General features: G+C 43.1%; 2 protein-coding genes across 3 annotated transcripts in view; one reads left to right on the top strand and one right to left on the bottom strand.

Annotated features, from left to right (window-relative positions):
• The window catches only part of LOC115163383 (breast cancer type 1 susceptibility protein homolog), a 67,599-nt gene that overhangs the window by 47,314 nt on the left and 6,459 nt on the right, over nt 1–13,826 (bottom strand). The window contains 10 exon segments of the mRNA XM_029715210.1: nt 1,395–1,468; nt 1,575–3,294; nt 3,296–4,266; nt 4,431–4,550; nt 4,802–4,923; nt 5,096–5,132; nt 5,245–5,333; nt 5,574–5,654; nt 5,852–5,905; nt 6,124–6,225. Coding sequence (XP_029571070.1) covers nt 1,395–1,468; nt 1,575–3,294; nt 3,296–4,266; nt 4,431–4,550; nt 4,802–4,923; nt 5,096–5,132; nt 5,245–5,333; nt 5,574–5,654; nt 5,852–5,905; nt 6,124–6,225 — 3,370 coding nt within the window.
• Nucleotides 8,248–13,590, top strand: LOC115160956 (beclin-1-like). 2 transcript variants are annotated; one of them, XM_029711539.1, is made up of 10 exons: nt 8,248–8,274; nt 9,536–9,669; nt 9,787–9,851; nt 9,978–10,036; nt 10,177–10,404; nt 11,502–11,696; nt 12,233–12,379; nt 12,656–12,805; nt 13,009–13,069; nt 13,332–13,590. In XM_029711539.1, the coding sequence occupies exons 2-10, from the start codon at nt 9,543–9,545 to the stop codon at nt 13,518–13,520; spliced, it is 1,221 nt and encodes a 406-aa protein (XP_029567399.1). In that variant the 5' UTR covers nt 8,248–8,274; nt 9,536–9,542; the 3' UTR covers nt 13,521–13,590. The 2 variants fall into 2 exon arrangements, with proteins under 2 accessions (XP_029567399.1, XP_029567387.1); XM_029711527.1 differs by lacking the exon at nt 8,248–8,274 and adding an exon at nt 9,453–9,466.

The raw sequence follows: 13,826 nt of genomic DNA, 5'->3' as shown, positions 1-13,826 counted from the left end.
TACTTCTGTGTGTGTGTGTGTGTGTGTGTGTGTGTGTGTGTGTGTGTATGTATATATATATATATATATGTATATAGTGTGTGTGTGTGAGAAAGTTCTAACGCATGGGTCGCCTTTACGCTGATACGGGTAAACAATAGAAAACGTCCATCAACTAGGAGAGGATGGCGCTAGGCATGTCATTCGACTGGTGGTGACAGAACCAAACATTAAAAGATGTATTTTCTGCCATGCAGCATTACTGGAGTTGGCAGCGGAAACTTGCTTGAAGCGCTGAACACTTCATCAAAAAGAGGTAGAGAGACAGAAGGATGGAGAGGGGGAAGACAGAGACAGACCAAGAAGTAAAAAAGTGAGGGAGAACACACACACAGACACACACACACTCAAAGAGAGATGGAGATAAAGAAACAGAGAGAGAGAGAGAGAAAGTTGGGGTGTAGTCATTTGTCTGAGGGGAAGACCTAGGGTTCAACGGTTCAGGGCAGATATGGAAGACACCCAGCCCCAAAAGGCTTGCAGCCATGCCCCCTAGATGTGTCAGGGCTTTGGCTAAGCTCATTACTCACTGGCCATGACTGAGCATTGAGCCAGAACCATGCAGACCCAGAATGACTACTGGTGAGTGAATCCTCTATGGAGACCAAGAGATGGGATGTATGATATTATTTTCTAAATCGGAGTAACATATACTGTAGGTAGTCAGCATGTAAAAATCACCAAACTCATGCGCACAGGCAAGCGTGCATTGGACGCTCGTAGACACAGACACACACTCGTCAGAGAGACCCAATCCTCAACTGGCTGTACAGCTGTGAATAAACTCCTCTCCCCTGCCTAAAACCACATAAACCAAACTCCCAATCAAATACAGCAGACAAAGTAGGAGTGCATGAAGATGGATGGGGCAGAAAACGAGAATCATCTCCTCGGCCGCGTTTCCTCAAACTTTAATGAAATGCAATTTAGAAAGGTGCTGAGGGGGACATTCCTTACTCGTCCATGTAGTCTGTCTTCCAAGCACTGACAAGCTTGGTGAAGAAAAAATAAATATATGCAACGTCTGCCATCTATTGGTCATGGCGTGCCAATGCAGCGCAAACTACTACTGCTTGTGATATAGAGGGCCATATTTACATTTGAAAATCATAGCTACATATGTACCAAAGATGGGTGTGACACGTGTTGAGTATTAAATTACCTGGAAAATATTGGCAAAAATGCAGAGAAAACATTTATGCTTAGCTGAGATTTAGATATATTAAAAAAAAACTACATCACTACCCCGTGTGAGATTTACACACTAGTGTTTCCTTTTATTAAAAAATAAATCAAAGTTATAACTACCGTCTAGTAATATATGAAATAACAGGGCGAAGAATAAATACCCTTACCTGAGTGGCAATACACTCGCTTGAAAATTGTGATGATTCCTGTGTCAGGCCAGTGTCACCTGCCATTCCTTCAGCTGAAAGATCAGAAACATTTGAAAATGCATTTGCGCATTTCATGTTTCAGTCGCAGTTCAATCACAGGTAATAAGATTAATATAATAAGGCCTCAAATTTACTCACCTTCTTCTGGTGTTCCAAACAGGTCCACAGATACCTGACTGGTGGTGACCCATTCGGGACTGGGGCACATGAGAGGACTGCTCTCTCGCTGCCCATCTTCAGCTGCAGCACAGGTACCATCACCAGCCTCCCTGTAGCTTCCTTGGTCCCTGGCATGGTCTTTGAGCAATGTGACGGATTCCTCCTCCTCCTCCTCAGCGGTTGGTGGACAAGCCGAAGATCTGAAAATTTGCGCAAGGGAAGGCAGTTCCTCTTCCTCTCCACTGCAGTCGGACTCTGAGGAAGACTCCAGTCTCTGAGCCATCCTCCGCTTTAGGGTGCACTTGATGGGAGAGTGCAAGCTGACCACACCACTTCCTTTAGTCCTCTCTGCCTCTTGGATAACTACTGATTGGAAAATTGGAAGGTCATCTGGAGTTAAGGAGGACTCTGTATTGGCCATGTTTCCAGTCATGTTCTCTGGCCACGTTTTGTTTGGCTCCACTGCCGTCTCTGATCCAACACCGTGGCTACTCTCCAGTTCTGTTGGACTTTTCCTCATGCTGCCCTCCACTTTGTATGGCTGCTGACCTTTAGGGACTCTAAGTTGCTTTGAAGCTACAGGTGTCGGATGTGGTAGATCTTCCTTAGAGGCGCTAAAAGCTGGAAAGAGCAGACCAGAACCCACAGCTTGGTGGGGAGATTCCATTTGGCTTTTTGTGACTTTGTTGGGACTGAGGGCACTTTTTGAGCTGTTGCCAGAAAGCCTGGACAGAATCTGTTTCTGGGTCTTCCCATTGGTATCAGGGTTCGAAGACTTCACTAAATCCTGAGGTGGTCTGGTAAGAATGGATTTTCTGAGCCTTTTACAAGAAAAAGTGCAGAGGAATTGTGAAATATTGTTGGGGGAACTTGAAGGTGGGCTCAAATCACTACAGCAAGAATTTTCAAATATTGTCCTTTTCTCAGATTCCTGTTGGACTGTGGGACACTCCGTTGTCCTTGAAAATCCCTGCCCATTTCCTGCTTCCATATCTGTGCCGACATGTTTGTTCTCTTGAGTCTTTGTAAGAGTTGTATTTTCCTTGTTGGACCAGAAGGTACTCCTCTTGATATTTGGACTACCAAGGTGGAAGGACTTCCTTTTGGTGGATTTGAAGCTCTTCACCAGTTGCTCAGTGTCCAGCTCACTGTCATTCCTGTCATCCTCCTCCAGATCAATGCATTTGGCCTGGCTGGCTGACGTCTCTTGTGGTACATTTGATCTCAAGTCATCGAATGGTTTGATAACCGGATTACTTTGGTTTACACTCTCAGGCACGGCACATGAGACACTTGCCTCTGGGGTACTAATTGAACTTGGTACCATAGTCACTGAACAAGCAATATCAGCATGACAAGGACTTCCTGTACGTGGGATTTCAACAATAGACTCCTCAATTGGGTTCACTTTCTGTGCCTCAATCATTTCACCGGATCTTTTCTCGCTAGAGTCCAAGTTCTCAATACCTCCCATTTCTTCATCTAAAACACATCCGTTTTTCCTTACAGACTTTTCTGTATTTTGGTTCTGCAAACAAGTCACATTATCCCTGTCAGTGTTGGCAAGCCTCCTCTGATTGCTGCATCTTGTTGCAGTCTGAATCAAGAACGACAACCTTTGTGGATGTTGCAGTGCCGATCTTCTTGTTACTCCCTTGTACTTCCTCTGTGAAGAGCTGAAACCTCCGACTCCTCCTGGTTCTCCTCATGATCGGGCTTCCTGGGTCCTCACTGCTAGGGTAACTCTCAATCTGAACCTCGGTCTGGCCTGACGGTCTGCTCTTAGGTATCTTAGGGTCACTTCCACCCTCTCCGACACCCACAAGGACTAAGGATTTGGCTGCCTTGTTCTTCTCCACCTTGATGTTTTCCCCTTTTTTCTTAGCAGGCTTTTTTTGCTCGTTATTCTCCGACTTTACTTTCCCTTGTAAATCCCCGTCAACACCCTGCCACCTACCGTGCATCTTTTTATTTGACTTCCTCCCAGGTTCCCGTAGTGGCACATCAAACACAGGACTGTCCTCTACATCTTCATTCTCTTTGTTGTCACCTTCTGGCAACTCATCAAGCTCTTCTCCTTGCTTGTCAGAGCTATTAGAATTCAGCTCCCCAGTCAGGTCAATCAACTTATTTTCTTCAGTATCTTTTGGGTGTTCATTGGGAGAATCATCTTGTGGTTCTGTCATCTCTGGTCGGTCATCCATAACACTGTCTTCACTCTCCTCAGATCTTGGTCTCTTGACAAAGTCAGCAGGTATCAGTTTATTTCTCATCCTCCTTTTGGCAATCTTCTTCAGGATCGGGAGTTCCTCAGCTGGACAGGGTGGTGGAGGCTCTGTGATCGCTCTATTCTGTGGTGAAAAACTGCGGATCCCTCTTCGATCCCGTTTGTAAACAGCCCCAAATACCAGCTCCTCAAGACATTTGCCACGCTCTTCTCTCTTTGGACTCTCGTCCTTATTTCTGAGGTTATCCTCTAAGGGTGAGGAGGCGGAACAACTTCCTGCCAAAGAAACTGAGTCATCGGAGCCCTCTGTGTTTTTCTCCTTCTCAGAGTTTACTTCTGTTGAGGAATTATTCATGAGCCACTCAGAGACTTTCTCTAGACTTTTCTTCTGATTCTGGTCAATCATTTCGGTCAAGGACTCTCTTTTGTTATTCCTCAGATTGTCTTACAGGTTGGTTTCCGACCTTTTCAGGACGGCATGGTGGATCTTGAGGATGAGTGGTTATCTTTTTCCCAAGCTTTTGGGGTCGTGAAGGAGCTCTTTCAACAACCTCAGGTATTTCTGCCTCTAATGCTGCCTTCCGTTTTTCTGTGGTGGAGGTAGCTTTAGTCATCGGTATCCTTTTCAGTGGCTGGAGGTATGTCACCTAGGCCGCTGTCAAACCCCTCGTCCGAAATGACAGGGCAAGAATCTTCAAGACCCATGAGCTTTGCAAAGCCATCCTTGGCTGAAGAGAGAGGCATGGCGGTGACTAACACAAGACTCATAATAATCATATGCTCAAATAATCATGTGTAAAGCATGCTTTTAAAAAGACACATTCTAAGACTTTCAGTAATTTCAATGAATGAAATATACCCTATTATTTTGAATGACTTATTCTTATTAATCTACTAATACAGCTGTCCATCAATAATGCTATTAAGGAATAGTTACAGGAAAATTGACAACACACCATACCCAAATTAAATCTCTCACCTGCTATAGTTGACGAGCAGGACATTGGAAACTCATGATCCTCGCCATCAGCACGGTCAGTAGCCCACACGTCATCAGATGAGACATCATGGCCGTTTTTCTTCTGCACAGTCTCTGTGACACTGTTTTGAAGAGAAATGAAAAGGAAGATGGAAGAAAATGTGGAATTAAATACTAATTCATTTGAAAAATATGCAGGAGTGACAACAGATAGAAAAATACTTATTGTAAGTAAATGTACCACGTCTTTATTGAAACTAGCTCTATAATTGTTTTCGGTGCTACTGTTCTTACCTCATATGTCTCCTCATCTGGGACATTCCAGTGAAGTCTGAAAAAAATGTTACAGTCAAACTAAGTCATCATTATCAAAATTCTAGCACATCTCAAACATGACTTATAGTAACATGTTTCGGTGATAGAAGCTAAACGATGAGGCTCACAGTTTGTGCAGGTGTCATGTTCATAGGCCTGGACCATATTCTGCAATCCCTCTGCTAATTTCTGAAACCCAGGGCTCTCCTGCAAACTCCTGCACACAGACAACAGGGTCAAATAACACAATTGACCCAACTGTAAATCACACGTAGTCACTAGTTACCAGAAAACAAAGTCTGATTCATTATGGCAAAATAATTCAAAACATTGTGATCTTTTGAGAAGTACAGCATAGTACAATTTTCATTTGAAAGCATATCTCTGACACATTTACTCTCATAATGAATGGAATTCAGGAGGGGGGGGTTAATCCTCTACAGTCAATACGGCATACCTTTTTGTGATCTTTGTCTTACAAACTGGACAGTTGGCCTCCTTTCTCCTACTGCTGTCCAAAAGCTTCATTATACAAAACCTAATTCATGGAGAGAGCAACAACTGTGAGTGATTGTACAACGTAAAAACAATGCCAGGTTAGTGGGAGATGTCAATGCGTAATACTGTCATTGAAAATAAACGTTAAAATCACTTACAAACATTCACCTACACTACATAATGAACCAGGAGTAAAGTTTATTTGAACCACAGCAAAGAAAGTGAGAGCTTACTTACTTGCAAAACTGGTGGCCACACTTAGTAGACACAGGTGTGCTCATCAATTCCAAACTACATGGAACAGAGAGCATAGAGCAGAAGAACAAACTATGAACAGGATCATAATTGCCTACTTCCTGCTGCTTATCAGACAACAATTGATTTCAACATAAAGTAGAAACAGCCTGCATACAGTAAACTACCACCAAAAGTATATGTAACATCAACACACCTTACACAATACAGTAATCTTCTACAGATGGCTAACGTTATTCTGCTGTCACACTCACCATATTGGACACTGCAAGATCTCCCAGATGACAGAGATCCCCTGTCTGACATCTTCAGCCTTCGGGGATTTCATGGTGTTCATTTTCTCATGTGCAGCACAACTGTAGCCAAGTAATGGGTGATTTCATTACTTTCTGACCATCCTGACAACAAGAATAATTGGAGCTTTTCCTAGCAAGTTGATTTCCTAGCTATGTTCCCACTAGCTGCTATTATCATCACTGGTGTATTTAGTACAGTAGCCTTGCTCCGTATTGTATAGGGTTGCACAAAAACAGTGCGCAGGAAGCCAGAAGTCAAATAAAATTTCAAGTTAGTGTTCCCGGTGGGCAAAATAAAAGTCCTGCACGCGCGCCATATGTGGACCAAAAAAGGAAAAATTTGTGGGGGAATTTTATTTTGACATGAGGTAAGCAGAGAGGAAGTGGGTCTACAACAGACCCACGTTTAGAGAGTCTGTTGAATAATACATTCCTTAGATATTTGGTCTCAAATTCCCCCATCATTTCGGCACAAAGTTGAAATTGTTTTTTTTTTTTTACTTCTGGATTTCCGCTGACTGTTTTTGTACAACCCAATAGGGAGCAACGCTAGCGTATGTAAATACACCCACGTTGCTAAAAGCAGCTAAGGCCTGACGTATTTCATTGTGCCATCTTCATCAGAATTTTGCCCCACTACTGTAGTAATCACTACAATTGCACTAGAATTGTGTATTTTTTTATTACTTGATATTTTTTGTATGTTTTAGTATTTTCTCGTTAATAATACCTGTGTTATCTTTTGTATGATGTAACAATGTAAATTGTTGATTTGTATTTTGAATAATACATTTTAAAAATATTAAATCTTGCCCCACTACTGAACTGACAAGTAGCAAAGATTTGTATAACTAAACCAAGATAGACCACAGCACGTCGTTTCAAATTAGAACAAATGAGTCATAGTGGGCAGAAAAAGCAAGGAATTCGGCAGAGCCAAGCAGGAACTAGCGAGATCCTATTGGCGCGTTCTATCAAAATGTGCATTTTTCTGTTAGGCAACGCCTAGTCTGATGTGCGCGTGTGCAATAACTCAATTCAACTTTGCACTCCTAAACAATTATTTTTTTATTTACTTTGGTAAAGTCTAAAAAACGTTGTAATATTTGTAACTCAATAAGGAAGAGAGCCTGTCTCTTGTCTGAGATCAAGCTAGCTTGCAGAGCAGCTAACTAGCTAAAATATAGGCTAAAGATACCACTGTAGCTAGCGACCTCCACTTAATAATTATCACAACAACAAAAACATAATTGCCATCAAACTTAAAACGGGAGGCAACAGTCATAATAGACTTGTCTTAACAGCCAATGTGTATAATTTAACATTATTTCTAATACAGTACTCACTTACAGGAATGAGTAATTGTTTACACGTTGCTAGCTATTCCATAAAGGCACTGAAAACCACACTTCCTATTTTTCTGTGGTTTAGTCACTCTGGCTTGACTGAAGAAAACGCAAATTCAAAGTATGCGGCGTCCGTCTCGCAATGGACAATTCAACCGCAAGGGTGGAATTGTGATACCACTCAGTTGTGGACGTCCCAATTTAAATGAATATCTGGCGCAACGTAATGCAGTGCCTATAATGAATGAACTAGGCATTAGAAGTCCAGAACGTGTTAGCTATATATAAATAATTATGCTCAAATTGAAAAATCATGAAACTAAATAATGACGTTTCTATCATCCTAATCCAGGTGAAGATTACATCTCACATTCCAGTGTTCGAATTTGTGTTAACAAGATTTCTGTTTTTGCAACTCTCTGCAGCCAATGGCTATGTCCACTCCAGGTATAATTCCGGGAGCCACTTGTGGATTTGACAGGTCTAATGCCGCGTTCAAAACAACTGGGAACTCGGAAAAATACGAGGTCAAATTATGACATCAGTGATCTTCAGGTCGGAAAGTCGGAGCACTAAAAATAGGCCAGAGTTCCCGAGTTGGATGACCATTCAAAACGATTATTCCCAGTCGGAGCTCGTTTTCTTCCAAGTTCCCAGTTGTTTTGAACGTGCCATAAACGGTTCCACCTCCAACACGTCAAAAACAACCCCTATGCTGATGTTGGCTAAAGAAGCTGATCTGATTTAATCGAGCCCTACATTCGTTAGTGTTGTAACGTTAACTAATAGCAATCTATTGTTATTCGTAAAGAGTTGATAAAATTTGCCAAATATATAAAAAATATTAAGACTAGTGTGTCAGTGTCCTTGCATGCTAGCTTGCTAACAACAACTGCAGGCTGGGCACTAACATTACACAATGTTGTTGCTGTGGCTAACTAGCGCCAATTACGCAACTTGAGTTTGAGTGGAGACAGGCATAATAATGTAATGAATGACAAGACTGTTTGATTTCAATAAGATCACCAATAGAGCAAATACATATTATGACACTACACCTGACACAAATACTGAGTGAATAAAGAAAATAATCAAACTTTACAGTACTTTTGTATCTTTTTTCTCTCCTGGATTCAGTTTAGTTTTCCGGCAACTATTTTGGCGCGTGACAACAACCCTTAGTACCGTATTTTAGCCAGCTAGCAACGGTTAGCTAACATTAGCCCAATCATGTTCTAAAGGAGCCTAACATTATTTATTATAGTCCAAGGTCGGACCGTACATGTTCTGTTTAAAGGCGAATTGGCTCTGGAAGCCAGAATGTAAACGTTAATCGATTTTCAATTGCGGTACAGTTCTATAAATACCTCTACTTCCATATCACATCAAAAATAATATCACAGTTGTACATTGTTTTAACCGGTTTTAACGCAGTTGCTGCCGACAATACTTTTCAATGATAACATTGCATGGATGTATTCATTTCGCTGATTCTATGGCAAAAAAATTCTTAAACGGAACGAAACTGGGATGGGACCTACCTGAATTTGTCAAAAAGAACTGAGGTTCTACTGAAGTTTTGCATCTATTTGGACTAATGATTACACCCCACGTTTGTGGAGTCCTCTTCCCTTTACATACAGGTGTTCGGAGACGCAGATAGTTTATTAACACAGATAGTCAGTCTACTGTCTGTTTTCCGTCAACAAACGCTGTAACATGGAAATATGGCCGTGTGGTAACCCTAACGCTATAATAGGTGTAGTCTTTTACCTTTAGTTTTTTGATAATTATTTCTCGCTGATATGAAAGGTATGTAGCTTATGTTTCCAAAACAATACTGCAAGCGATGCATGTTAATGTTAAGAACAAGCATCGGGGTTCTTAACAAAATTCACCCCGTCAGTAGATACTGTCGTCTATAGGCGCTAAAGTAGTTGGCGTCTATGAATGGGGTAAGCTAAACTGTGCTAGCAAAACCACCAGTCACGAGTAGTTTGCCCGCAGGCTAACACTGTTTCCAGTGTTGCTATGGAGGGCTCCAAGTCCTCTAGTACCACCATGCAGGTCAGCTTCGTGTGTCAGCGCTGCAGTCAGCCTCTAAAGCTGGATACATCCTTCAATGTGCTCGACCGTGTCACCATCCAGGAACTTATTGGTATGTTTACCCGAGTGTATGTTTGAGAGCGTGGGTGTGTGCACATGCTTTGGAGAGAGCTACAGAGGAAGAGACGGAGATCAGCGTTGTGAGTCTGTGTGTCTTCTGTCCCATCAGCTCCTCTGGTCACAGTGACACCAAGCAAGCAGACAGAAAGCAATAAGGCGGAAAGTGCTCCAGAGGTGAGACACTGGGTTGGTTCAATCCAATGGAAAGATGGTTTTGAAACCAGGTTTCACAGCAATATCCTTCATAGAAATTGAGTTTAGAACACCTGAAAGGGTTCTGATTTTCCTCTCTTCTTCCAGGAAACCTTTGTGGAAACAAAGCAAGATGGAGTCGCAAGAAAATACATCCCTCCTGCAAGGTAGCATCATGTCTAACTTACTACCTTCCAATCTGCTTGGCCTACACAGTGTAATGCCCTGCTCGCAACTTGAACTATCATACCCTCTAGGTCTAGGATGATGCCTACATAGTTTCGTGTGTGTGTGTGCGCGTGCATAGGATGATGTCCACAGAGAGCGCCAACAGCTTCACTCTGATTGGAGAAGCGTCGGACGGAGGCACCATGGAGAACCTCAGTCGGAGGCTGAAGGTGACCAGCGATCTGTTTGACATCATGTCAGGCCAGACCGACGTAGACCACCCGCTGTGCGAGGAGTGTACAGACACCCTGCTAGACCACCTGGACACGCAGCTCAACATCACAGAGAACGAGTGCCAGAACTACAAGTGAGTAGTCATACACTGCAACTACACTAACATTACAGAACTAGTGGGTAGTCAAAGTGTACTACACTATGTAACACACAGCAGGATTTGCCCTAGAAATATTTTCTTAGGCAGGGAGACCCACTCGGACTTAGTTTACACCAATATTTTGTTGCCTGGAGCAATATTGTGTGTCAAAAGAGGATCACTTATTTGCATGCATGAATCATTTGTGTGGATATGAGCGTGTTTTTGATGCCTGTGTATGTGTAGGGCAATTTTGTTGTTCACGTTCGATTGACGTGCGCGCATCCCGGTGTGGTGACTGATGGTTTCTTAGAACTGGTGGCTTGATAGGTGGCAGGTAGCCCCGTGGTTAGAGCTGGATTGAATCCCCGAGCTTTCCCTGAGCAAGGCAGTTAGCCCACTGTTCCCCTGGTGCCGAGAAACGTGGATGTCGATTATGGTAGCCCCCCCCACACCTCTCTGATTCACATTTCAGTTGAACGCATTCAGTTGACTAGGTATCCCCCTTTCCCTTCTACGGCTGTGGCTAGCTAGATTGAGAATTTACTTAGCAGGTTATTATAATTTACGTAGCAGGTTAGGAGAATTATGTTAATTAAAGGGTTAGGCTAAAATGCTGTACTCCCATCTAGCCACAACCGTAGAAGCCATCAATCCAGAGAAACCATCAGATGGCTAACGTTGAAGTAGGGACCTTGACAAACTTAACAGTGAGTGAGTGAAAACACAGAAGACCGAGGGCTATAGCTATGTAAAACAAGTTCTTATTCTTCTGGCTTTATCCAGCTCTATTTGGGATGTTTTATCTTGCCTCGCTGGCTTGTTAGGTGATCGATCCTCTGACATCTGCGACGTTGTGGACGATAACATCTGAATTCGCGTTCGTTAACTTACACGTGCTGCATTTTGAAGTTGCATGTGCTTGTATCCACTGCTAGGTAAACAGAGGTTTCTGATGACGAACTGTGCACGCAACTTTACATGACACGCCCGGGAAAGGGGTCTATGTTTGTTTCGTGTTTTTCATGTGTCTTTTTCTTTGCGCGTGTGTGTGTTTTCCTTGTCTGACTACGGTGTGTGTCCTCTACTAGGAACTGCCTGGAACTGCTGTCCCAGCTGAAGGAGGAGGAGGAGGACAGCCTGTTGCTGGAGCTCCAGAAACTGGGCGAGGAGGAGTCGTCACTGGTGGGGGAGCTGGAGGCGGTGGAAGAGCAGAGGGCTGCCTTGGCCGAGGACCTGGTCCAGGGACGCAGCCACTCCCAGCAGCTAGACACTGAGGAACTGCAGTGAGTAATGGCTGTCTGTCCTCCACCTCCTGAGGAATTTTGGCTGTTGTATTTCTAAGTTCAAAGCACTTTGGCTGTGGCGGCTGTCATCCTGTCTCACACGGATTACAGTGTAAAATGAGCTTTGGAAGTCCGCTGTCTCAACATTATGCACTTAGTAAAGAAATGAATGGGACACCGGTCACCCTACTTGGAACTCAAATTTTGAGACTGTATAACGCAGGGTTTCCAAAACTTGGGGGTGCTCGTTTTGGTTTTTGGCCTAGCGCTACACAGCCTAATCAACTAATCATCAAGCTTTGACAATTTGAATCAACCGTGTAGTGTTATGGCAAACTCCAAAACGTGCACCTCTTGGGAACCTGAGGACCGAGTTTGGGAAACGCTGGTATATTGCAAGACAGGAGAATGGGATGAGGAAAAAGAGGGAGACACCAAATCAACACCTACTCCTATGCACAATATAATTCAATTTCACAAATGAATCCCTTATCCTCCCCTGGCCTGTGTGAGTGATGTGTGTCTGTGTGCTCCAGGTACCAGAAGGAGTACAGTGAGTTCAAGCGGCAGCAGCTGGAGCTGGATGACGAGCTGAAGAGTGTGGACAACCAGATGCGATACTGCCAGATCCAACTGGACCGCCTGAAGAAGACCAACGTCTTCAACGCCACCTTCCACATCTGGTAAGGACACATACTCCGACGTATTACAGACGCTTATACATGCACTAAAATACACAGACGTGCACAAACAAACACACGCATGAATTATTGACCCAATGTATGTCAGTTTAGCGACTTAATCTCTGTTTGAAGTGGTGGCGTTTGCACGCTTGCGTTTAGAATGAACGGCTGCCTCTTGTCTCTCACCCCTCATCTTGTCTTCACATAGAATTTCGAACGGTATCTTTTACATTGATAGGTTTTAGTGCTTATAATAACTTTGTCTCTGGTCCCCAGGCACAGTGGCCAGTTTGGCACCATCAATAACTTCCGTCTGGGCCGACTACCCAGTGTCCCCGTCGAGTGGAACGAGATCAACGCCGCCTGGGGTCAGACCGTGCTACTGCTCCACGCTCTCGCCAACAAGATGGGGCTACGCTTCCAGAGGTCAGACATGACACGCACACAAGGAGAACCTCTCTCTATAGACACCCTTCTACGCCATGTAATATGTTAAATTGCCAAAGAAGTAACTGTATTTTAATCAGATATTTTATCATATCCAAATAAACATGATACATTGTACAATATGTCATTTAAAATATCTTGCTGGATTTCTTGAACTTCTCTCTCTCTCTCTCTCTCTATAGATACCGCCTGGTCCCATATGGAAACCACTCGTACCTGGAGTCACTTACAGACAAGTCCAAGGTAATGCTTGTTACCAGCAAGTGAGGTCTCACACTAAAAGGCACAGGAGCACACTTTCTGCTGGCGACTATATGGAGACAAGCTATATATATATATATATATATATGTATGAGCTGTGGGGGGGGGGGGGAAATAGTGAACTATCCTTTTTAATATTATTTTGCAATACTCATTAGACTGGCCCAAGCCAACCCCACCCCAGTGAATAGGCCATGTTGTATATGGTACATTCCACTCGCTCTCTCTCTTTTTGTGTGTGTAGGAGCTACCACTGTATTGTTCAGGGGGCCTGCACTTCTTCTGGGACAAGTTTGACCATGCCATGGTGGCCTTCCTGGACTGTGTGCAGGAAGGAATCTGCTCGATTGTCTTGGATACTAGTGTTCTATTTTCAGCAATCAGACACCAGAATGTTCAAACAGAACATTTGGAATTTATTGATCAGTTGTGACATCATAATTGGTTCACAATGAGACTTCTAGAATCTCACACTTATGTGGATGTTATGTCATAATAGACCATAATATACGGTCCAAAATGGTGAATGTTACCTACATGTGTTGAACTGCTTGCCCTCATCTCATATTTAAACATGCCACTTTCCTTTGAGGTGAAACATATTACTGAACTCTCTGAATTGTCAATTTAAAGACATTTTGACAATTTATTCATGACTAAATTTAGCTAACATTAGATAATTAATCCAGAGATTCTTACCTTTGCCTCTGCAGTCTCGTCCAGATCATCATGGCATATG

This window comes from Salmo trutta, chromosome 2, assembly GCF_901001165.1.
Source record: "Salmo trutta chromosome 2, fSalTru1.1, whole genome shotgun sequence".
Lineage (NCBI taxonomy): Eukaryota > Metazoa > Chordata > Actinopteri > Salmoniformes > Salmonidae > Salmo > Salmo trutta.
Note: the sequence above shows the minus strand (reverse complement) of the source record. Positions and strands in the feature narration are given on the sequence as shown.

What these genes read in the sequence shown, in the direction of transcription:
- LOC115160956 (XM_029711527.1), top strand. An exon ending in AACGAGTGCCAGAACTACAA is followed by an intron (nt 10,405 to 11,501) that starts GTGAGTAGTCAT and finishes GTCCTCTACTAG; the next exon opens with GAACTGCCTGGAACTGCTGT. An exon ending in CTAGACACTGAGGAACTGCA is followed by an intron (nt 11,697 to 12,232) that starts GTGAGTAATGGC and finishes TGTGTGCTCCAG; the next exon opens with GTACCAGAAGGAGTACAGTG.